Source organism: Prorops nasuta, unplaced genomic scaffold (genome assembly GCF_024137725.1).
Source record: "Prorops nasuta isolate Cenicafe-Biocafe unplaced genomic scaffold, Cenicafe_Pnas_1.2 PNAS00053, whole genome shotgun sequence".
Lineage (NCBI taxonomy): Eukaryota > Metazoa > Arthropoda > Insecta > Hymenoptera > Bethylidae > Prorops > Prorops nasuta.
In genome coordinates, this window is record NW_027116850.1 from 519,859 (window position 1) to 544,545 (window position 24,687).

Sequence of the window (24,687 nt, forward strand, 5' to 3'; positions counted from 1 at the left end):
ATACTCACATTCAGCACTGGCTACATCGATAGCACGATCTGTATCCTTTACCGGTAATTCTTGTGGACTCGGCTCCAGTTGACTACGATTGGTTACAGACATTCGATTCCCAGATTGACTTGGTGGCCCACTTCGACCATTTGTAATAACTGATGATGACCCGGATCTCTTTACAGTTGAGTTAGGTAAACTGAGGTTACTAAAGGACAATAAATCCATTTAATTATATTACAAAACAACACAAATAGTCATAATAATATTTAATTGTTTAGTACAGAAAGAATATTTTACGAACCCTGTGACGGAATGATCGATGCTGATACTCCTCGGTCTCGGAGGAAGAGCTGGTTTTCCGCTATTACCATTCGACGAAGTATCTTCTGAGCTTGAATCTTCTTGGTTACCCACTTGACTTAGATTTACTAGAAACATCAATGTTAATTTCAAATTAATTTTCTATTAAATATTCAAACAGTTTAGAATATAATTACCACTGGAGTAGGCTCCTTGCATTCCACGCCTCCTCAATACTGATGGAAGATTACCACCAGTTGTAGAATTTGCTTTATTTTGGTGATTTATTTTATTTTGTGAACTAATCGTAGGTCTCATCAAGCCACTTATCCTATTGTTTCCAGTCTGATTATTCCAATTTCTACCTCCAATAGATGAAACTCCAGCGTCGGATTCAGAGTCACTCTATATAATACAACGAATATATGATAATAAAATATGAGAATTAGCATTGTATAGAGTATATGTAAATTATAAACCTACCTGATTGAGAACACCTACGCTACTGCTTCTTGTCATATGAGAAGAGTGATTTTTACTGGTTACGTGCCTAGATTGGTTTCCAGCTTGATTTGTACCTCCACTTATGGTTCTTGAAGTAGCATTTGTATTTTTGTTACTTAATTTTCCTGAAACTGTTTACTCAATTAAAATATATTTTTTGTTAAACATGATCTAATATATAAAAATTTTATACAAATAAATGCAAATAAAAAATCAGGGACAATACGGATACCTTGTATAGGACCATGCAGTAGTCTATTTGGTGGACTGACAGAAAGGTCACTCAATGAACAGGCACGTCGCATTCCACCCCCCTCTTCTTCACTGTCAATAATTTTTGACGAATTTCGTGCCCCGTTATTGCCAACTGTAGAAAATATGCACACACATGCACTAAGCTAAATTTTCATAATGCAGCCGCTTATGAAAAAATGATAATAAAAATCATATCGAGGGAAATTCTTTGTCATTAATATCCTTGAAATATATATGAACAAATACTATGTCTCTAAGGATATGACAGCAGTAATTATGTTCTACGAAGAAACATTTGTAAGAGGATCGCGAGTGAGGTAAGCCTATTTCTTAACATAAATCTCAGTAAGTTAGAATTTGAAGTAACGCAAATTTGTTATGTACATTGAAAATAAAGATTGATGTTCTTTAAGACTTTTTGTCAAATGCGTCAAATGAACATTTACATGTCAGCTTGAAATAAACAGAAGTATGTATACAACAAAGCAGATAAACATGCTAATGTTTGATTCATCATGCAAAATGAAAGGATAAATGATTTACCGAGGTATAATTTGCTTGAGCAACAAAAATTAAACTGAAAAGTAATCGCTGCTTTATACGATGAACGCTTCTTAGCTTACTAAATACAATTGCACAATTAACGAGCCTCCATAAGAAATAAAATCATATAAATTCCAATAGAATCAAACACGTAAACTAAAATAACGAATACGGTTTGCTATTGTACACTAACACATATTTTCAATACAATTGAGTACTTCTTATAGTAATGCATATGTATGGTAACACTGATCTATTCTAAAAATTAAATAAAAGATTTTCATAACAGCATCACTAGCTATTCGTACAGTTTCGATAGCGTTTAGCAGATGATAAAAATAATCACATACTGGTATGAAATTATAATAATTGTATAAATATGTGTTTTCTCCTACTATTTGGATACCTGAAAAAATGCTGCTTTTTGATGGTAGAATTGATTGATTAATCGTAGGCAATGTCCTAGTCCATTTCATATAACTTTGACAACGAGAAGCAGGTGGCCATAACCGCTTCGGAGAATTTGCGCTGCTAGAAGCAGATGTTGAAGAGCCACTCTCCAGCAATGATTTATCAATTGCTGAAGTATCCGCACAATCGGAATCTTCTCCTCCTGAATGTAATCTTACGTCTCTTTTAACAGCCAGTTTTTCATCTCTCTCTGCCTCAAGCTTTGCAAAATTTTCGGTACCCTCGGTAGGTTGAGAAAGCTTTAAATTTTTATTTTTCATAAAGTTTTGCTCTCTCCTCACAAGATTCTCAAATTCTTTGGAAAGCAGCTTCACAGTTCCTTCGATAGCTCGATTAATGCGCACATCAACACTTTGCTTATTCGAAGATGAGAAACTGGAATGATGTGATTGAAAGTGTATCGACTGCTCGTTATGAATAGGACCAGCAGATTCTAATGAATCATAGGCGTCCGAAATATCCTTTGTTGGAAATTGACTTTTAAAACAATCGACGTCACCATCGCGTGGTGCAATAGTTTTATCAGTATCGCAATTTTTATGCTTATTAATAACCAAACCGTTATTTATTAATTCTTGTCGCAGAGGAAGCTTTACCGAAAAACAATCACCTCTGTAATCACTTTCACCATTGGAGTACATAGTTTTATCCTCTGACTGACGATTTTGAAAACTAAAAAATCTTTGCTCATTATTCTTATCACTAGTGGGCTGGGACGAATCGTTGGTAGTCGATAGAAACTGTTCGACTACAGCTACTTTATTACTCGTTGGCAAACTTTCGCATGGCATAAAATCATCGGATGATAATTTCATGCTGGACTGCGAAGAGGAATCAATGGTATGCTTGCTCCAAGACGGTCTCGCTCTGTTTCGCATGCTCTGTGTACGAGATGAGCTCCTTTTCGCTTTCGGTGGCTTATGTGCAATGAAATCGTTTAAAATTAACATTGATTGTGGTTGTCTTGGATTTTTTAAACCAGTGCTCCTCGAGTTACTGTCCTTACTCAAACGTGTATTCAGGTTCTTCTCATTTCCTTCATCAAAATTGAACTCGTAATATATGCACGTACTTGTGGGAATGCTATCCTCTTCAAAATTATTATCGATGTTAAGTTTGCTGATTCTTGTATCTTGCAAAGACTTCGATCTAAATACACCTTTGTGCGTGCTGGAATCTGTAACATTTTCGCTTATATCTGTTGGATCCATTTTATTATTCGGATTGCCATTGTAAGTTTCAGAATTTTGTCTCTTTCGTTTGTAATGAGAGTCAAAGAGCATTTCCAATGGCGCACTTTTTACCAAAGAATCGGAATCATCGGTCAAAACACTTTCAGTGCTTCTGTGATCTGCATTTTCCTGAAGTGGAAACATTTGATAATCTGACTCATCGGTCAATATACTTTCCTGACTTCGGCCAGACTGCATCTTCCGTCTGGATAAAAAGAAGCTCGCACTTGAATGCCTATCATTTTCGTAGTTGTAATCAAGTACTTCGGCACTACCTTTTGAAAAGGACTCCACCGACGCATCGGATAATATGCTCTCTTGAGAACCACTGAAAACTCTTTGGTTCGAAAAGTTTTGATAATTAGCATACTTTCTATAATCAGTTTGTCCATCCATATTGATATTGATCTGGTAGTCACTAACGCAACGTCTCGGAGGATTTTTGAAGTCACCCTCGAGCGAATCATCGCTGAAATTTCCATTTTCCTCGTCACAATCGTCCAGCTCTTGTTGAAAGCTTTCAGCATCTCGCTCGTTCATAACAACCGGTAAACTTTCAAATGATTTCGCAATATTGTCCATATCCTCATCATTGTCATCCAGTCCAATAAAATAACTACACGATCTTCGTTTCTGCGCAAATTTAGCAAATCGACTAACATTTTTCTTACACTGTTCTTTTAACAATTTTAATTCTTCGGATACTGGAGAAATAGGTAAGGATTGATTAGCCTTATTTAAAGACAGCTGATACTTTTCAGTTTTCTTTAACGTCAACGTTATAGGCCGGTTATTAGCCGTGCGCTTGACCTTTTCACTTATGCATGATGTCGTTTGACTTTTAGGTAAGAAATTATCATTCTGTATGTCCGGTTTAAATAACGCTCTTTCCATATTTAATGCTTTGTTAGTAGTTTTTTGGGACTTAATTACGGGCTTCACATTTATCATAGGCTTGCAAGGATTAATCGGCTTAGAGAATTTATTTTGTTGAGCAATTTTGTTACCTGTGCTGAGCTTATTAGATCGATGATGTTTATCTGGTATATGGCTACTGAGATCAGATATACTTTGACTGGATTTTAAGGAGGATCTATAACCAACCTGTAAAGAGAGTACAATAACTCAAATTGTACAAGCTCATAATAAAAGCTTAAAACATTTAATTCGTTCAATATTTTGATAAATTCTCACGCTTTGAAGTTTTCTTCTGGTCTCTTCTATTCTCCTTTGGAGTTCCTCTCGTTTTTTTAAAACATCAGCATCATTTCTCGAATTCTTGGCAGCATTCGCAATGACCGTGCTATGGCTTTTATTAACATTTGTGTTTTCCGATCCACCGCTAAGTCTAAACTCAAACGTTTAATATTTATATTACTTGTGTTCATGTTTATTTTTCTAGATAATAACATCTCACCTGCCATGGAACTGAGAGCTAATACTAGTAGTTTTTGCACGATTTGGTGGTTGTTCTTCGGCACCGCTAAGAGATTCAAAGGCATTCTTTAAGTATTTCTCTCGGTGCGTCTGCTTGGTTATCTGATCAAATCCTTCGGAGCTTGCTTCCGATAGCATGGATAAAGGATTTCTTTCCGCACTAGGCGTGGAAGTGCCACCTTCTGAATCAGAATCATCCTGACTACCAGATGCAGTTAATTCACTAGATTTACCATTTTCTCTATTTCTCCCTTTTTTCTGACGTCTTTGCGATCTACAATTCAATATTAAATGAGCAATTACAGTATTTATTGCTTCAAAAAATAAAATTATTTATAATACGGAAAAGCGATAGTTTTTACTTTACGAACCTCCTAAGCTCTTCAACGTCCATTGCATTCACCGTAAACTGGTTCGACACTGTGTCTTCTGTTGGAGGATAATACATTAGCCTATGATGTGATTTCTCCGAACCTGTTGTTCCATTCTCTCCTTCGGAATAATCTTCTACATCTCCATCGTGTTCTGTACTTTCGTGATCCTATTGTATATAATACCATATGTTAATAAATATTATTCTATTTGCTTGATAAATAGCTCCTAAAAATAAATTAATTTAAAACTTTAATCTAATCACCTCAAATTTAAAGCTTCCCAAACTGCTATCGTCGGTGTGATGACGTATTCTGGCCTGTCGCGTCAACTCCGTAATATTGCCACCTCGAGTCATTGTTATATTACCGCCTAGCATCTGCGTTTTAATGACAAAACATAAGTATAATCGAGTAAACATTAAATACTTGCAACAGTAACAGTTATTATTGCTTTATGATTAAAAGGACTTATAATTCAAGCATTGAGAGTTATAAACGTGAAAATTAATCAATTAGTATGATCGCCCTATATTAGTACCTGTTTTGTAGCATCATTTATTTCTCTGTAACTATCTGGACAAGGTTGGAAAACATTTTCTTCTTCGTCCTATAATAGTAAATTATTTCTTAGTGCTTATTAATTATTTTTATTACTGAAGCTGAATTATGTTTGTTAAATGATAAAAAAAGAAATTAGTTTATTAATATTTTTATAAGAAAGGAACGCTATTAAGGCAAACTTATTATTTTGTAAATTGAATGAAAGAAATGATGAGAAAGAGTATTTTACTAACTCTTTTAATAACTATTGTTTCCCGTCGATAGTCGCTACTGCATTTTGTTTCCGTGCCACTGTCGATGGAACTGTCTTTTGAACCACCAGCACCACCTCCATCGGAGTCGGTTCCTATCCGCGGTGGAGGAAAGGGTATCACTTCGTCACTTTCAAATACGGATTTAACCGTAATTCCGTCTACCTGCTGCACTCTTTGTGCCCACCTGCCTTTTGGCATATCCACACCAAGCGATCTTGCATTAGACTCTGAATGATCTTCGGTACTCGCGGTATTAATTTGTTTCTTTGCCCAAAGAGGCAGCTGCCCAACGCTAAATCGATAATCAGCAGCAATACTTGATGAGTTTGGATTGGCATTTGGATCTAAAAGCTCTGGCGGAGGCGATCCGAATAATTCATTATCGATCTGTATGTCAATATCAATTCCATTGCTCTGGGCTGGTCTTCTATAAAATATATTATAATATTATAATCAGAGGGAATTATTAAAAAATATTTTGATATTAAATTGTTCTCTTACTTTCCAGCACGCATTGCTTGTTGAGCAAGGCGAGCTTGCATAGTTACAACCATATCATGCGGAACTCGCCATACGAAAACACACCCGTCTCCACTGGCTGAAACAAGGTGACGGCAATCCGGACTAAATCGTAATCCAGTGACGAGTTCAGAGTGCCCTAACATTGTAGCCATGCATTCTCCACTATAATAATCATAAACACATAAAGTTTTATCTGTACATGAGGTAGCAACGTAAATTCCAGATGCATCTGTAAAAATTAAAAAATATCTTTTAGACTTTGTTAATTTATTAATGACCAGTATAAAATGGCTAATAATCTATGCGTACCTAGAACAACTTTAATGAGAGATCCATCTTCGCCGACAGATCCTTTAAACGTTTTGCTATGTTTACCATTAGTTACATTATAAACTCTAATATTCCTATCCTGGCAGGCGGTTAATACATGCTTTTGTCCGGAATCAACTTCCATATCATACAATGTGGTCTTTCCCTGAGCGTTATGATCTCTCGCAAATTGCAGCTTTCCTCCCGTAGCCTGTGTTATGAATTAATCAAATTGGTTGTTTCTAACTTCCTAAGTAATACAAATTATCTCCAAATATTTACCAGTTGTAGTTGCCTAAATATTATGCTTTTATCGGCACCGCAAGAAACCATTTGTAATTGACTGCTCTGATTTGTTTGATTGAAAAATCTCACTGCGGTAATGGAAGAGCTATGATCGTCAAGCGTTTGTAGGAAATTATATTCTTGATCTACACTAAACACGTGAATTAATCTATCCCTAGAAGCACTAGCTAGCAGTTTCGCCATTTTTGTGGTAGATTTTGAGAACTTGGAATATTCAAGACACAACACTTCAGCATCATGTGCCTCTATTAGCCATAGTTCTTCTAACGTGGAAACGTCATGAATACGAATGTTACCAGATCTACAAAAATAAACAGATATCAATTATTAATATTTCAACTGAATAATAAAAGTAAAATATACGACTAATTTAAAAGCTACCTATCACCAGATGCGAGATGCTTGCCATCAGGACTAACTCTAATCGATCTTACACCATTACGACCGTCGTACGAAGCATCGCTTTTATCAGTGGATCCTGCTGAAGCCAAATCCAGATCCTTTAAATACGTTAGTTCAGGATCTATATATAATACTTTCAGTAATTCCTACAAGAATAAAAGATTGACAGCTATTTTTATAATCAATACAATTTCATTTCGTTCGTTATAAATGAAGCTCTTGTACCAAGTAATTTTTATACACAGAGTACTCTTATTAAATTATTAATTTGATAAATAAGCTATTACATATTTCTTACATTACTATAGATGTTTCGCTTATATAAGGTATCATTTGGTGTCAAATCCTTTTCCAAATTCCAGACACGTATCGTGTCATCGCTTGAGCATGTGATAAAGCTGCCAGGTGGCATAGAGCCAACAGAATCTTGTCCTGTAGGATACATTTCCACACCCCAAATACAAGCCGAATGATAAAGGAACGAGTGCGACTTGCCCACTCGTTTGATATCTCTCACGTCCCATACGTAAATACTATGATCGTTGTAAACGCAGGTTAATTTATTATTGCGCTCATCAAAAGCGAGTGCTATGGCATCCGGGTACCTTGCATTTGGAGGATGCTGAGACATATGACTAAATAGTCGAAACGTTAGTAACATAGTTCACAATTATTTATCAAGAAACAAATGAAATAAACAGTAACTACCTAATGGAAAGACCTTTGGCGACATCAACTCCTAAATAATGCGTTCTAGGTAAGGTAGTTACAAACTGGAGAGTAATGGGACTAAAACAACGTACAATTCCTTCGGCACAGCCAATGAAGATAAATTTATCACCGACCGTCATGCAATTTGCACTTGTTGTCTAAAAATAAAGAAAGCAAAATAATTAATATATGATACACTGGATCAACAGAACAATTAAAAAAAAAAAAAAAATAGAAACAATCACAAATACTTACCCTGAGCTCTACCCATTTGTCCAATAATCGTCTGTTGTTAAATTCGCAGAGAAGGCCAGTTTTGGTTATAGCATAAGTGGAATCTGCCATTTCTCCACGGCCGCAGGCTACGTCAACGAAATCATTGTTCCGCTGCTCTCCTAATATGGCTGACCGACCCATCAAAGGCACTGGTTCCTTGTACTGCAAAAAATTAAATCTACCTTAAAATTGCGCTCACCCAGTATAAATTTCTTTTCTGCCTATTCCTTTATAACATTCATTAGGAAATTCGCTCTCTTACAACGTAAAAATAAATAAAGCTACCTTACATAAAAAATAACAGTCCAGTAATATCTACTCCTGAACAAAAATAACATCTCACCTTAGCACTACGCGAATATTCCAGGTACCAAAATTTGACGTGCCTATTGCCTACGGTAACGAAGTAATTGCCATTTTCCGCAAAGCAAACGGCCTTCACTTTGCTCGAAACTTTGTTGGATGCCACTTTGACATTGTTTCTCCAATCCCACACATTCACAATCATATCGTGCTGGGATCCAACGGACACGACATACTTATTGCTTGGCGAGAACGCCTAAAAAAATAGAAATGATAAATTAATTAAACTTGTTTACCCATGCAATAAATAATAATCTATATCATATTTGTATCGTTAAATGTGCAACATTCTGGTAATTAAGAGTTATTTGAAGTTAACGAGCAAGCAACACACAAACAAACTCACACACACAGAAAATATTTTTTATATTCTTGTTTAGAGTCGTGATTGCATTATACAGTGAAAACTGTCTGAAGCTCTTACGGCGTAGAGCAGAGCCTATAGAATTTACCAGAGAATTCAGTTGCTCAACGAGCAACCAAGTGGTTCTTGAAATCTTGACCTTAAATGTACTCGTTCCCGTTCAGTCGACTACGGCTAGCCTATGTAGGTATGAAAACGGAGAAGAGATAATAATGTGCAACGGTATTGCATCTCTCGGTTTTGGATGTTGCTATAATATTCCAAGTGATCTTATTCAATCGTCGCTTTTCCTTTTCACCGACCAGCCAAATATTATAATGCTGTAGATTTTCAATTACGACGTCATCTAATTTTCCATTTCTTTTGAAATCGAATAATGTTCTCCAGGAAACCTTTACGATCACTCTAATAAGTGCAGTATTGTGTGTATATACACGGGAGGAACAGTTAATGTTTCTATAAAGGGCTAATCTCGCAATACTTACAACACAATTGATACCATATTTGTGACCGGGAAACTCGGCGATCTGCACAGCATTGTGAGGATCGGAGATATCCCAGACGCGTACATTTGGCATATGACCGCATTCGCCTGTCGCTAAAAGTCTGCCATCTCCCGCAAGTGCCAGGGAAGTCACCGTTTTCCGGCTTGCGTTCAAAACATGCGCTTGGCTGTTTTTTCTCGGATTGAAAAGCACTATCGTACATCTGCAAAAAAATATTAGTTAGAGATACGAGGAATGTTTTTATATTTAATACATATACATATAAAGTATAGAGGGGACGGAGTGATAGTTTTCTACATGAGACTAAATTTCCTATAAATCATTTTTTTTTTCTTACTAACAATTAGAACAAAGGATCTCTCTTCCTAATAAGTTTAACGCGGTGTACTATTTCAGATGTTAGCGCAATACTCGTATAGGAAGCAGAAAGGCAGCACGCACGGGTAGCGCCTTCAATGAAAACTAACAGAAAGAAAGAGAAAACCTTGCGGATAATTAATGTTAGTTTCTTGCAATGAATAATAGCTGTCGCAAAAATGTATGTACACGCTAAAACGCTTGGAACTTTGTTTATGTCTCCGACTAGAGCCCGTGGCATTCATTGCAGAGGTGAATTTTAAAAATGTGCAATTACAGCTTTTCTATATAATTGTTAAAATTGAAATTTAAACACTTTATAATCGTTACTGAAGGGATACCGTTATTTTCTTTTTAACTAGAAAATCCAAGTATAGTAATTGAAAAGATGCACTATAATTAATAGATATGTTTTAGATAAAAGGTGAATAGAGCGAACAACGATTTTGAATTTTTAAATTCTACAATTACAGCTTTTCTATATAATTATTAAAATTGAAATTTAAAAATTTGATATTCGTTACTGAAAGGAAACCATTATTTTCTTTTTAGCTAGAGAATCAAAGTACACTCGTCGCTTCAAGGAATAAATAATTGCAATAGAAAGAGTGTACTATAATTAATAGATATGTTATAGATAAAAGGGCAAATAGGGTGAACGACGATTGGTTTCTTGATACTGAAAGTAGCGACGGTGCAGAGTTATCGTGTGAAATAAGGTAGTTTGGATAATATTTTGCTTAAAGCTCTTCTCTCGTGTTCTGAGAAAGGTGGACACATCGTCACGCCGGGGCCGTGTGAAGGAGGCTCGCTCCTTCTCCTTTTCTTGCTGTTCCGCGACCTAGTAAAACTAGCACACAAGCCGCACAACAGCTACATAATATGTATTAGTGTACCGCTTACACTGCTACACGTTATATTCGCGCACGTGCACTATTTACTCACAGAATTACACCAAAAATATAAATTGACGCAAAGTAAAAAAATTACCCATTCTTGAAAGAAAATATAATAGAGCTCAAACTCCTAAATCATCCTAATTGTTTTTGAAATATCAATTACAGCTTTTTTTCCAAATAATTAATCTTTCGAGAGATCGACCAGAGACTTTATGATTTCACATGTTTAACACGCCTCTTGAGTCTGGTGTGAAAAGATGGTCAAATTTTAGAGCCAAGACAATGGAACGGACCAGATTTCGTCGAGTTGCCGCTTTCATCCTCTCATTTGCTTATACATGTGCTGCGGTGGGGCCAGTTATTAACGGTTTGACTTCACCCACTCACCAAACAACGCTCCGGGTGTTTCTTTTTTTTTCTCTCGCTGTTCGTACACGTATACCACACGTAAGAAGAGAACGCATACTCTCTAGAGTCTCGCCGCAATGATTACAAAGATTAAACGTCTGGACGGAACTTAAAAGCGAGATACCGATCGTTGGATAAAATTTCCATAAAATATTGACAATAATTATTCGCGCGCCAATGATATACTACGAATTACATAACAAAATATCAACATAAAAAATTCGCCAGACTCCACATTTCTCTCTCTTTTGTTTCCTTTATCGAAGCGTTCGTTCGGTTGATAACGCTCGATATTACAGAGTGGAAGAAAAAGAAGAAACAAAAAGTGATGGTAATTCGTTGAGCAGCGAACAAATGCGGACGCTAACGTAGCGTGCAGCGAAAGTAGCGTAACGTTGGCTAATGTGTTGTCAGCTTCGTTCTTGAGTCGTAGATGAAAAGGTACGATAGCGTCCGTACGGCAAATTATTGCTCTATAAATTAAACGTAGCTCCTTTATCAGTAACCAATAGCTGAAACATCGGCGAACGTATCATTAATAATAATCACGGTATGACCAAATACGTTAATAGTTATTAGTATTTAATTTTAGGTAAGTACCTTGTTATCCATCGCTCCATTTCAGTCATTTACATTTACTTGCACGTGCTTATTTTGTAATATGGAACTTTAAGAGTGGTGCGTTCATCATGTGGGCAGGTGAGAAGTAATGGGCGTACATGGAATAGAGCCGAGGTGACTCGTAGGATTTTTAATTGTAACAATAACCCCATAAAGCTTAATTAGGTCTTTCCTTCGCGTTTCTTTTCTTTTCAATTTTCCTTCTTTTCTAGCAATCTTTGCTTCTGTCCCTTCAGTAACAATAAACCTCCTAAAAAATTCTTTCTCCAAAATTTAAAAAAGCTGTATCAAAATTCCTTAATAAAAAAAATTACAGAGATATCGAATCTGGTATCACTTGAAGAGTAAAAATGGCAAAAAAAAAATGATTTCCAGAGACAACGATGAGTACAGTTGCACCGATCGATCAGTATACTTAAAGCAGGGTTAATAAACGGGTGTAATATAGTTGACGCTAATAGAGCGCCAAATGGCGTTAACAGCAGCTTGGCATTATTGATTTTTTTCAAGCAGCAGTGTACACCGGCTCGAGGCACTGGTGAAAATGCAATAACGAAAAGGAAACTCTTACCCAGCAGGATACGCGACCAACTCGCTGGTCGAGTCACAGTCGAGGGCAGCATTATTCGACACGGTAACACCCAGCACTCGTTCCAGTTTGATCTGCAAAATAACATAAACGTTCGATCATGAAAATAATCAAAGCATTTTTCTCTAATACAAAACATCGCACTGTTCTATACGCGTAGAGACAATGAATGGTAAAAGCTAAAATCCATAAATCAGTTTCTCTTGGAAAAGTGAACGTCTGCAGGATAAGAAAGGATCTCTGCCTGGCTAGAACGATTCTAGATCGGAAGTGGATTACTAGGCTATGAATTACACGGCTGCATATCACTTTAGATTTTAAGGGAAAATCGAACCGTTCTAAGAAACTACTGAAAAACATATTTCACTCTTGAATATTTCACAAATTTTCCTACTTCGATATTAGTTGAATGGATATATATATATATATATATATGTTCCACTTTATTAATAGATACAAATCAAGATAGTTCAAATATCCTACAACGATATTTGCAATTTGATTAGGCTTATAATTAAAACTTTATCGAACGGTAAGTGATCTAAATATTTTATGGGCTATTAAGGCTAATGATTTATTCTCAATTTATATATATATATATATGCATGCAACGTTAATAAACCACCTAATGCATATATGGCAAAGCGTCGAAAGGCATAGTGTAACAGTGGAGAAAGAAATGCTTGACATCGTTACTTTCTAAAATCTATCTAGCCGATAAATATCTGCACACATCCGAAGAAAGAAGGGAGTTTGTTCAGTCAGTCGGAAGGAAACCATAAAGTTATCACAAATGCAACTTAAAAAAGGCTTTCACCTACTTACACACGCATGAAATTCTAATTTTTCAAAACTTATTCTACTCGATTGGCAAATCAGCGTAATTAGCTCGGAATATTACAATATTTTGTACAAGATCGAATCTCTAATTAGAATTTTGTGCAAGTGCGGTTATAAATTTGTTTCGACGAATTTTCGATCGGAGTTCGATTTTTATCACTCGCAGCGTTCCATCGATTTTACATAATAGTCTTCCACGCGTTTCCTTGAGATTGGGAGATACGTGAAAGTTAAAAACTCTAAATTTTGCGCCCACTTATCGTTATGAGTTTTGCTTCTCCCGTCGACGAAAGTTTCTGTAATAATCGGTGGTCAAATAATGGGTGGCGCGCAAAAACCGGTCACAGGGACAATTTTAGCGATGATGCGTTCCTTGCTAATTATGCACGTTAGGTGTAAATTGCTTAGACGGCGCCCCACCTATGTGACCCTAAGTTATCTATGTTATTATCAATTTTTTATCTGTCAAGTTACACACACACACACACACACACACACACGTATGATAAAAAATAAGAGAATTGCGTTTGTTATACGATTGACTAAATCGACGAGCTTCAAGTATGCACCCAACTTACACGGTTCGTGCATGCGTGCGTACTTGGTACTTGCGTGCGAATATGCGTGCATGTACGTAGGTACATCCTCATTTCACGCTTAGATAATAATGAATGGACATTTATGAATGAGAACATTGCAATTCGATCGGCTCAACAATTTTAATAAATCTATATAAATTACTCTTCGATAAATTCTTCCTCCACTTCAAATTTAATACATTTGATCGTGGCTCGCGTAACGAGAAAATTAAACAATTCTTCAATCTCCTCAGGTTTGTCATAAAAAATCGTGCGGTACAGTCGATTTTCCATTAACTCTCATATCATATAAATTGAATGTTCAACGCGAGCCTCTTATCATATAATACGTATACAAAATCAGTGTCTTATAACAATACCAAAGCACTAAAACTTTGCCAACTACTAAGAAAACGAAATGAAACAATTATTCGAGATCTTGAGGATTATAATAGGAAAATTACACGGTATATCTAATTCGCGATTAGCCTTCGTAGCATAAACATAGATATTTCATCGTTGGTCTCGTATCGAATGCACGATCGAGTCTCTCGAGGCATTGAAAACTGATGAATTAAGAAAATGAGAATTTTCTAGACGAATGGAAGAGAGCAAGGTAGATTAAAGGCTATAAATGCGTTCGAGAGAGAGAGAGAGAGAGAGAGAGAGAGAGAGAGAGAGAGAGAGAGAGAGAGAGACTATATAGACACAAGCATGACGCGTAGGCAGAGGCCGTAAATGGAAATCCATAATATCGAGAGTGGAGCGTTGTGCGTTCGAGGTGGACTGTTTGATGATGGGGGAGCAGAGAGAGAGAGAGAGAGAGAGAGCAGCGTTCAACGTACAAGAGTGTTACGGACAGCACAGGTAGCGGAGAGCCTTACGCATTGAGCGTAAACAAGAAGGACGCGCCAGCCGCTAATACTGTCATTCATTTCACTCCCACGCATCAAACTTTAGCCTACAGCAATTTTCACCCAACCTTTCCATCTTACATTATATCTGTCCACTTATGCCTTTGCCTCAACATATTTCCATCACCTACGCCTTGCTCTCTGGAATTTTCTACGTCCATTTAAATTCGATCACCTTAAACGAACGCATCGACTCCTTACAATCGGTAATTATACAATTTCTTACATTTCCTTATACAACGATACAATTTATTAATCAGAATTTATATACTGTGTATATAGATTCTTCGGAATTTTGGATAAATACATTCGAATTTGTGTACAGAGATTTTTCAATTATTTCCAGAGCCTCTCCAGATTTACAGATGTTTGCTATACGAGTATACAATGTAGATATGTACACATGTAATTCGAGTTTTCTAAATTTTCACGCTGCGACGCCTACCCATCGCACGTTCACAGATAAAAGCCACGGTTTTTCGTTGCATTTATTCGAAAGTTGGAATTTTGTCGAATTTAAAGAGAGATCTATGTAACAGGTGAATCTCGATGAGTAGGAATACAGCGAGGATAGTTTGCTTCGATAGTGATACAAAATGACGCAATGATGCGTTAAGCTAGCCGACAGAAGGCGATGGCAAGGTCTCCTTCGCATAATTATTGCGAGAAACTTTACGTAATACGACAACGATCGCTGCATTTCTGTTTCTGTTGCTGATGATGATGATGATGCACGTTGCTACATTCACGGAATTGCTTGGACGTCTCTTGGGATGAACTCAAGGTCACGGTCAATTGCTCTTCTTGGCAAGAAAAATCCTCTGGAGACGCACATATCTCACTCGCTCTTCCCTCTAATTTATACATTGCACTTCCCGGCATATTTGATATACAATATTCTCTCCATACAAAAATTGGTTTTCTTATTTACTTATTTTTTGCAGACTACATGTATATGGTACAAGATTGTAATTGATGAATTAATCAACTGATGAAACAGATACATATAATTTCTCTACTTTATATACAATTTTACGTTAATTGCTGATTCTAGAAGATTTATGTTTACCGGAGACAAATAAATATTTTTTGTTAGTAAAATCCAATGCTCTTCTCTTTTACGAATTTTCTCGTTATCTTAATTATCTTATTTGCCTCGGAGCAGCGACAACGAAGCAAACTGCCAACCCGAGTTATGTTCCTCTTTTACAAGGTAGCATTTTGTCTTAGTCATAACGAAGAAACACGAAGCTCTAGAAATTTGTGCTTTTAGAAAGCCAAATGTGTTTTTTCCACTACGAGATAAGAGAAGCACGAGATTTCGCAGTCGATATTCATCTTCGAGAATCATTTTCACTCGTTATGTTGTTTTTTTTTTTCTTAACAATCACTTTGTAATTCGGTGAAGGTTTTACCCACTGGATTGGCATGATAGACCTACTTTAGCAAAAACTTTTACATAACGACCTGATTAATGAATGCTTCGCAAACCGTAAGAAAAATCATTATCATTAACTCCTAAACGAATTAAGAAAGTTTTTAATACAAGGAAAATTATCTTCCATTATCATACATAATAATATCATTCATCAAAATTCTTTGTAATTCTCGTCTAGCCGGTGAAAACTACCAAGTATTTGTTTTACAAATCAGAATTAAACGAGTGAAAAGATATTGACTCTGTTATAACCACAATATGGTCATAAGACGTTTGCGTAACATATTTAATTTATAAAAAGCAGCCTTATAAGAATATCGATATGGGCCAACCGTAACAAAACAGATAATCGTCGGCAGGCAGCAGCATTGTTAGTTATTTTTCTGTACAACTTTCGTGCGCGAGCGAATCACAATCAACTGTTTTACACAAAGTAGGCAGGAACTAGTAAATTGTGGATTTGTTTAAAAAATAGCGTGCGCAAGCGGTATGACTAATAAAAAGAAACATCCAACATGTGTGACACAGATAAGTCAAAGTACTGTTAGTATAGCTCTCAGTATAGCTCGTGATAAAACATGGAACAAACGTTTTTAAAATACTGCATTTATACGTACATCGTAAGCTGGGACATTCTCTTTGTCACGAATAATAAGCGAATTGCTCTTCGTTATCGTCGAAGCCATTTTTAAAACTCGCAAACAGTTGACAGGTTCTTGTCGTAAAACCAAACGATATATTCTAATTCGAGCTTTCGTCAATTTCACAGTTTAGGATCAAGCTCATATTTTTCCACCATTTACTCGTTTTCATATTTCCACAAATAAAAAAAACAGTGAATCTTCTCAGTGTTCGAAGCAATCTGTCCATAATAGGTTAAACGAACGTTAAATGGCACTGCCGGCTTTTTCTTATTAAGGCGCACTTAATATCCCAAATGAAAAGTGTCCATTAGAGAGGCTGTTCCATTGACACAGCTGTTTTATAGATATTGCTCTAACAAGAATGGGTTTTCTCGCAATACTGCAGCACTAAACTCCGTATTAGCAAACATTCCAATACTCGTTATTTCTATGAATTATTTTGTCCTTTTTAGACGACTCAACAACTTCACCAAAATAAACGCTTTTTGCGTAACTCTCACTTTCTTTACCAAACTTTTATGCTGCATTACCATATCTGGACAATCGACTGTTACAATTGCAATTACACGATCCAATGAAGAGTCCTTTAGTCCTTGGTCAGAACATTCAACTTTGCATCTGATTTAGAAAAGGCTACAGCACCGGTATTATCTTCCGCTTTCAATTTGATCACCAAACGTGCACAACTCGACACTCACATCGATGCGTTCGTCTACACAGAGAGATTTCCCGTTTCTCCTTACAAGATCATAACAAACAACGCACACGTGAACTTGAAATTTGCTCACTCGCTTATGGATACAATCGTTACAGTTACAGCGGTTACAACACACACACACACACTTATTGTTATTTACAAACAAAATTTGGTCTTAGAAAGGAGACACTTTTATAATTATTGGTCTCGTCATTCACATATACAAGTGTCAATTTTTGACCTTCTAAGATAAATAACATTACATAGCTGAGCGCGAATTCATGTCCATCTGTGTTACGTACGCTTCACCTTTCTTACATAACGACGCGTATGAATAAACATATACATTTTTATGTATTTATATGTGTGGTGTATATACACGTTAGACAACTAACCACCATCTGTTATTTCACTACTGACCATTATATTGGTCGATTATTTAACACTACTCGCAACGTTCAAACTGAACACTGGTATTTTTGAAGTGATAGAATAATTAATAGAGGAGGAAGAAGAAGAGAGAAAATGAAACTGAGGAGTAGGAGAAGAGGAAGAGGAAAAGAGCCGAAGAAGGGAAGCGATGTCGAACGTGTCCAGCTTTGAACTGAAGTACACAACGCGGTAAAAGGCCGTTTGACGGCAACGATGACCCCACTCTTCCACTCTCCACCAATCCCCTTCTCCTCCTTCTCCATCTCAACTACGTATTGCGATTGCAGCTGCGACTGCGACTCTGCGGCTTTGGCTCTTTTATCAGTTAACCCGTGATCATCGCTTATTCCTACGATTCTGGTATCACTCGATTATCGTCCCATCGTTATTTTCTTTAATTAGCCAGCCTCTTCCGAAGAAATCCTCCGGCTCTTCTCTCTCTTTCCTACAAACAAATCTATGCACTTTGATAATACACAATTTGTATAATTTTCTGATCACAGTTATTTACAGAATATACCTTCTCCCATTCTCTCCCTTCTTTTCGCATTAATATACTCTGGAGTACCACTCTGTTAAAAAGTTTCTTCTTCCTCCTTGGATCGCTTATGTCATAGAAAATTAAAGAGCAGAGATAAAAACGTGAATCCATTTTTTTTATAAGGTAAAAATAAATAAACGCAAAATAGATGCAAATGGAGGACGAGATTGGTGTACGTGAGATATAAATGCAAGTATCTGGATATTTTTCAAGGATATTCAACGATGCGACGACCGAGAGCGTGGAAACTTTTGATTTGGGACGAAAATATTTTGAAAGTTAAGTTATTATACAATTATTGAAATGTCTCGGTTGAATGGAGTATTTCCTGCACCCACGTAGACTCATTTTTTTGGATAAAGAAAGGACGAAAAGTGAGAGCAGTGTAATAATTTAAAAGTGGACATTGTGTAAACTATAAATGAATGAAGGTGGCGCGCGCGCGAGCGCGTGTTAAGAGAGCAGTTCTATCGAGTAAATGGAAAGAAGGAAGGAGTGGTTATTAAAAGCTTGTGAACACGGAACGGTTCGTAAGAGAGAAAAGGATAATCGACGGTCGAGCAAAAGGTGTGTCCATCTATGGATTAACCCCAATTGGTCATTAACCCCGCAAATGTAATACCGTCTGCAAAGTTCATCAGTCCCTTTAGTCTCTGCATCCTCCGTTTAACAATTTTTACATTCTACATTAAAAAACTATCAATTAATATTTAAATACGCGAATGAACAAAAAAACTCTCGTCTAAAACATATTTACAATTAATAAAAATGATACAACTGATCGAGAAGCTACAGCCATCATTGCTTTAGCATTAAATTTAAAATAGAAACCATGGACGGTTTGACAATGACGATATATAAGACATCACGATGATTTGGGTGACCATACAAGGTTGGAACCTTACGAGAGTCGATAGGATTCCGATAAAGTATTGGATACATAGAGAGAATTATTTCGCTTTCGTGATTGATGGTTGTTACAAAATTATTATTCGAGAGAAAGAGGGAAGTTATATGAAGTTGGAGGGGTGAAGAGGGGGGGGGGGGGGGGGGGTACCGCGGTGCAATGATTAAACGGGGCATCTGAAAGAGCGAAGCAACAATCGATGGTATTGAACCGTTATGCACAACAGGAAGTTGTAGCGTTGCGTTTTGTTGTACGCCCGCACACGTGTATGGAGGTGCATATGTGTACGTATATGTGACTGCATCGAAGAAGCAAGTGTATGAGTTTTCAGATGGCTGCATCTCACGGACTGTCCAGGTTGTTGAATTGATCGCAGCCGACCGGCTCTTCCAGTAAAAAGTAAAAACTCGGGTCACGTGCCAAGTGTGTCTCCGAGTCAACGTACTTATTCATATCCTCCTCCGTTCTGCACCAACTTGGTCGACCTTTTTATTAATCACCTGTAAACTTGAAAATTCAGCCAGCTTTACTTATTAAGCAATTATTTCAATTTATAGTTGTCTACCACGAGAATACAGATATTACCCTTTTAATGGCGAGCTATAAAAAGATTGTAAATAGAGATAGGCATAGCACCAGTTTCGCCTCCACATCAATTTGCACACAATCGCATTTTCGTTCTTTCGTGAAAACCAATTAACAAGTTTTTCTTCCACCTTTCCAATTATAGCGTATCGCACACTCCTCTTAAATTTCATTGCAATCGACTTTTTCGCCTATAATAACAAATTTACAGAGACGTTTACACGCCTGAAGCAATAATAATTAATCGTTGTATAAAAATCATATTAAATGGATCCAGAGAACCATTTATCTCTGTTCTACAAATGCAACGGAATTGGTATAATTACAGATTATTAATTAATACATTATACATTACTTTTACTACTTTGCACCAGAGACGCTGACGAGTCTCTTAATTTACGAAAGAGGGCGCAAATTTCCACCGGTAGATTTTCCTCGGTGGGTAACGAACGAATCCACTTTATCATTGGTTACTCGCATCCGTGTGTCAGGTAATTTACAACATGTTCTGACTTTACACACTCATACATACATACAAAATCCAATATCTTATGAAACGTTGCAAAGATGTGTCGAGTTCCAACCATAACTTATCTACGCAATTATTATCCGCAAAGTTTACGATTGCTAAAATGAGTCGAAAAAAATTTATCCATGTTGATGCACGGGTATATGACGAAACTTGACAAGTTGCTCAAGAAGAAAAAAACGGGTTACTTAGAAATGATCGTATTTTAGGAGACTATGGAATCTTGGCTAGCCAAATGCGGAATGTAGCAGGATGCAAGTGTGCCGGTTACGGCATGGCAGGCCTGACAATGTTGTTAGCCCACGCGGCATACCACTGACGGTCACATAGACCTTTTTTAACAACTGATGAATAATAACAGTGACGTCAAGTAAGTCCTATGGCTTTACCAAAATTTCTCGTTACAATTTAACCATGATTTTGTCAAATTTTCATCTGAAAACGAATCCTTGCAAAGATGTTCAAGGTTCAACCTTGGTAAATTGTATTTTCTTATAAAATAGAATATGTATATGCTTCTTTTTGTACCCTGTCCTCTATCCGAACATTCTCCTGGCCTCTTTTCAAGCTGGGAGCCCGGAGAACTTTGGTAGTCAACGGTGGTTCCATCATGATGGCAAGCTTGGTCTCCTGTCACGTGATCTTCATTCCTGCGCCACGACTCCTTGATTCCTCACAGCATTTTCTACAAAAATACCAAACGGATCTTATGAATAATTCTATTTGTACAATTGATACATCTGTCAAATTATTGAAAAAATAATCATCTTCTTAATCGACAGCAGTGAAATATACCCGAGAGCCAAAAGAGACCATGTGTTTCGCAAGAGAATTTGGAGAGGCATTTTCATAAGAATCAAAATCAGGAATACCTGTGTACGCGCAAGCCATTTCAAGCGAAAGTAAGAGTAAAGATCGTGGGAGATCGAGACCTACGCGAATTCCAAGTCAATCGCAGTTGCTACGTTTAAAGACGAGGAAAGATAACGGTACGCAAGATGTAAGAGGGCAACGGCGGCACAGATTATTACAGTGCACTACAAGAGCCTACGGTTCAATGTATTACATGTACTTTGCTTGAAAATCTTGGCGACTGGGTCTCCCAGAAAACTAAATGCTACGTTTGAATCGTGTCTACGAGAGTTTTTTAATTAGCAGAAGGAGAGCAAATTTCATCTCTCTCCACTCGGCTTTAACGAACCGCTGATAAAAATCGTCCAACGTTTAGCACTATTTAGTATACTCTAATGGCTAAGGGGCCGTTCAAGTATTTTGCAGTCGACCAACCAAATGGGCTTTTAGCCAACACCTCGAAAACTTAAGTACACTGTGCTCTGCGATTAATTATTCTCAAGCCCTTTTTTGTCGCAATCTATCATTGCGTGTATCTGCAATCTCATCTATTGGCTTATTTACAATATCAAGAGGTAAAAAGTAGATTATATGATTATACGTTTCGCAAGAACCGAGGCCAGTTTATTTCTTCCTTTTTCTTCCCAATTAGAGAAGAGGAAAGGGTATAGGTATATAATACTGGCTGGCACACAATTACATTATAGTGGCTAATAAGTTTTTCTTTCTATTTGTTTCGAGGTCAACATTCCCTGTCACGTTTGTCCTGGGTTCTATCCAATGAACTAAGAATAGTGATCAGACTTGTGTCATTCACACATGCACGCTATTAGGTGGATCTAGCAGCAACTGTCCAGCCTTACGTTTAATGCTCCTGCGATACAGGAACATTTAACAATCCAAGAAAAAAAGAAGAAACAAAGCTTCCATAGATGTTTTTTCCATTGACAGCTCGGAGAGTAATGCCATGTACAGCAAACAATACAACATTCGACGATTCAGTCAAGCGTATTTGTAACAATGATTGGCCTTGAAAATTCTTAACGCAATGATAGATTCGATATCCACGCATCTCCAAGCATGTTCTGTTTAGCAAATAGTGCGTAGCTCCTTTAAAATTTATTTTAGATCATGAGTGGTTTCCGGTTTGAAGAATGGCAAGAGGAATCTATAAGAAAAGAGAGCGAGAGGATTTTATTCGACAGAATGGATAAAAGATTCTATAAGGTTTCAAAAAAAAAATAAATAAATAAATAAATAAATAATACATACTTCTTAACTTCTCTCTCGTGTAATTAACGAGTGATCAGAATCATGAGTAATACGTAATTTTTTTAGAAAAATAAATTGGCAAGTATACAGCAGCAGGTTTTAATATTTAAATAATCCTGCCAGCTAATATAGAAATTCAAAGTCTCTCTGCTCGAGAAAACTGAAACAAAGCTCTTAGATAGAAGTGTCAGCCCCATCGTGTTCCATCTCAAAAGTTTATGCACTCCTTTGATCCTGCCACAAACTCTCCAATTCTTCTGTCATCGTATCCGAGAGTCCAAGGTCCCCAGAAAGCAATATTTTATGCATCATTCATCGAGACTCAAAGATCCAATCATGATATTTCGTAGATTTCACTTCGAAGCCAACTATCAACCTATGCAACTAAAAATGAATGAGTTCGTCATTTGAATAACATGGGTAACCTTGAGAGAATTTGACGTCATGATAGGAACATTTATGGAAAAGCAATGTTGCATACCGTGTCGAAAATAAATTTGACGTTAAAGAAATAAGAGAATTACAAGATAGAATCGACAAAAATTTCGCTACAGACACACATTAAGGATTTCCCAGGATTAAATTACTCAGATGTCTCGAGTTCGAGTTTTGATTTCTTCTCTTCGACGAGTCATACGAAGGTAGAGTTACGGTTGCAGTACTTTCTAGCGGGAGTAACGAGAGCTTTCTAGGAGTAAAAATAAGGGCTCTATTATTAGAGTGGTCAATTGAAGGAACTAATTGACAATTAGAGATTTCAATTCCTACAAAATATTAAAATTAAACTGTTCAGTCGTGTGTATAACTCTTCTACTTGTATATCATAGGTGATACAGCGAGTATATAAGTGTATCAAGCACTACACTTAACTCATTTAAGATTAGATTGGCGTCAAAGTGGTTTTACACCTTCCGCGTGTGTGTGTGTTCGTAAATAGATGTACATAGAAGGTATCTCAGTAGGTTGTGTTTCTGGCTGAATTAGTAGGCACACGCGGTACGTAATGACGTTGAGAGCGAGCGTCCGAAACCTCTAGTTTTTATGCAGGAGGAGCATTGGGTACGATTCTTCTCCGATTCAGCTCGGATCGTGTCTGCATGCTTAAACACTTACAATGGTTAAATTGGTGGTGCGCCTATAAGTTAATCTTACAATTCTACATCCCTCATACGTGAACGACATTCGAAATCATTTCGGTACAAAAGTCACACGTTTCATCACGCCCTTTTGAAGAAGCGAAAACTATCTTAAAATCTACACAATTTTAATCGACTTCAATGATAACAATTGCGCCAAGTACTTTTATTACAAGCTTAGTCCAGATTTTCCAAGAGGAGTAACTAGTAAAGCAAACAGCTCTCCATTTCGTGTAACTTGGGTGCATCGTGAGAAGCATTTTTGAGATAAAATAGTTTTATCATTCCGCCCTCCTTTGCTTTGTGCCTGGAAGACGACGACGACGACGACGACGAGTCAATGACACGTAACTATTCACTTGATTCCTAAGTCACGTATTTTGGATCTTGAATTTCCAACTACACAATTCTATATTTAACTCTATATATCCACTAGCAGCAGTCTCTTCGAATTCTCCTCTTTTCAATATTCTTGTATTGTCACATTTCAACTTCTAATGCTTCCAGAGTCGAGTATAGGAAATCTCTAAAGGTATATTATATATACACCAGAAATATCCTAAAACAAAAAGTATGCAGGGACAATTAAAGGATTGTAATTGTTATGCAGCATAAGTACGCATGGCAAAAAAAATGTAATAGAAAAAACATTATGTGAGGAGGGAAATGGAATGTTTTTGGTAGAAACGAGGAAGTAAGATGCACAGGAAAGGGGAGGGGATGGTGAACACAGTAAGATTTGCGCGAAACGCACGTGCGTTGGC

The 24,687-nt window shown here is 36.8% G+C and overlaps 1 protein-coding gene across 6 annotated transcripts in view; it reads right to left on the bottom strand.

Annotated features, from left to right (window-relative positions):
* Positions 1-24,687, bottom strand: part of Wdr62 (WD repeat domain 62) — a 35,752-nt gene that overhangs the window by 4,459 nt on the left and 6,606 nt on the right. For 5 of the 6 annotated variants that reach the window (XM_066745049.1, XM_066745050.1, XM_066745047.1 and 2 more), the window contains exons 2-24: positions 21,192-21,348; positions 12,541-12,632; positions 9,664-9,886; positions 8,795-9,010; positions 8,431-8,613; positions 8,173-8,333; positions 7,763-8,099; positions 7,444-7,610; positions 7,039-7,363; positions 6,757-6,967; positions 6,427-6,676; positions 5,905-6,352; positions 5,649-5,717; positions 5,374-5,487; positions 5,108-5,277; positions 4,717-5,010; positions 4,494-4,647; positions 2,003-4,403; positions 1,031-1,165; positions 778-929; positions 492-699; positions 296-422; positions 9-199 (exon numbers count right to left, since the gene is read on the bottom strand). In XM_066745049.1, coding sequence (XP_066601146.1) covers positions 9-199; positions 296-422; positions 492-699; positions 778-929; positions 1,031-1,165; positions 2,003-4,403; positions 4,494-4,647; positions 4,717-5,010; positions 5,108-5,277; positions 5,374-5,487; positions 5,649-5,717; positions 5,905-6,352; positions 6,427-6,676; positions 6,757-6,967; positions 7,039-7,363; positions 7,444-7,610; positions 7,763-8,099; positions 8,173-8,333; positions 8,431-8,613; positions 8,795-9,010; positions 9,664-9,886; positions 12,541-12,632; positions 21,192-21,275 — 6,712 coding nt within the window. In that variant the 5' untranslated portion in view covers positions 21,276-21,348. The remainder of the gene's footprint in view (positions 1-8; positions 200-295; positions 423-491; positions 700-777; positions 930-1,030; positions 1,166-2,002; positions 4,404-4,493; positions 4,648-4,716; positions 5,011-5,107; positions 5,278-5,373; positions 5,488-5,648; positions 5,718-5,904; positions 6,353-6,426; positions 6,677-6,756; positions 6,968-7,038; positions 7,364-7,443; positions 7,611-7,762; positions 8,100-8,172; positions 8,334-8,430; positions 8,614-8,794; positions 9,011-9,663; positions 9,887-12,540; positions 12,633-21,191; positions 21,349-24,687) is intronic. The other variant, XM_066745051.1, reaches the window with a different exon arrangement.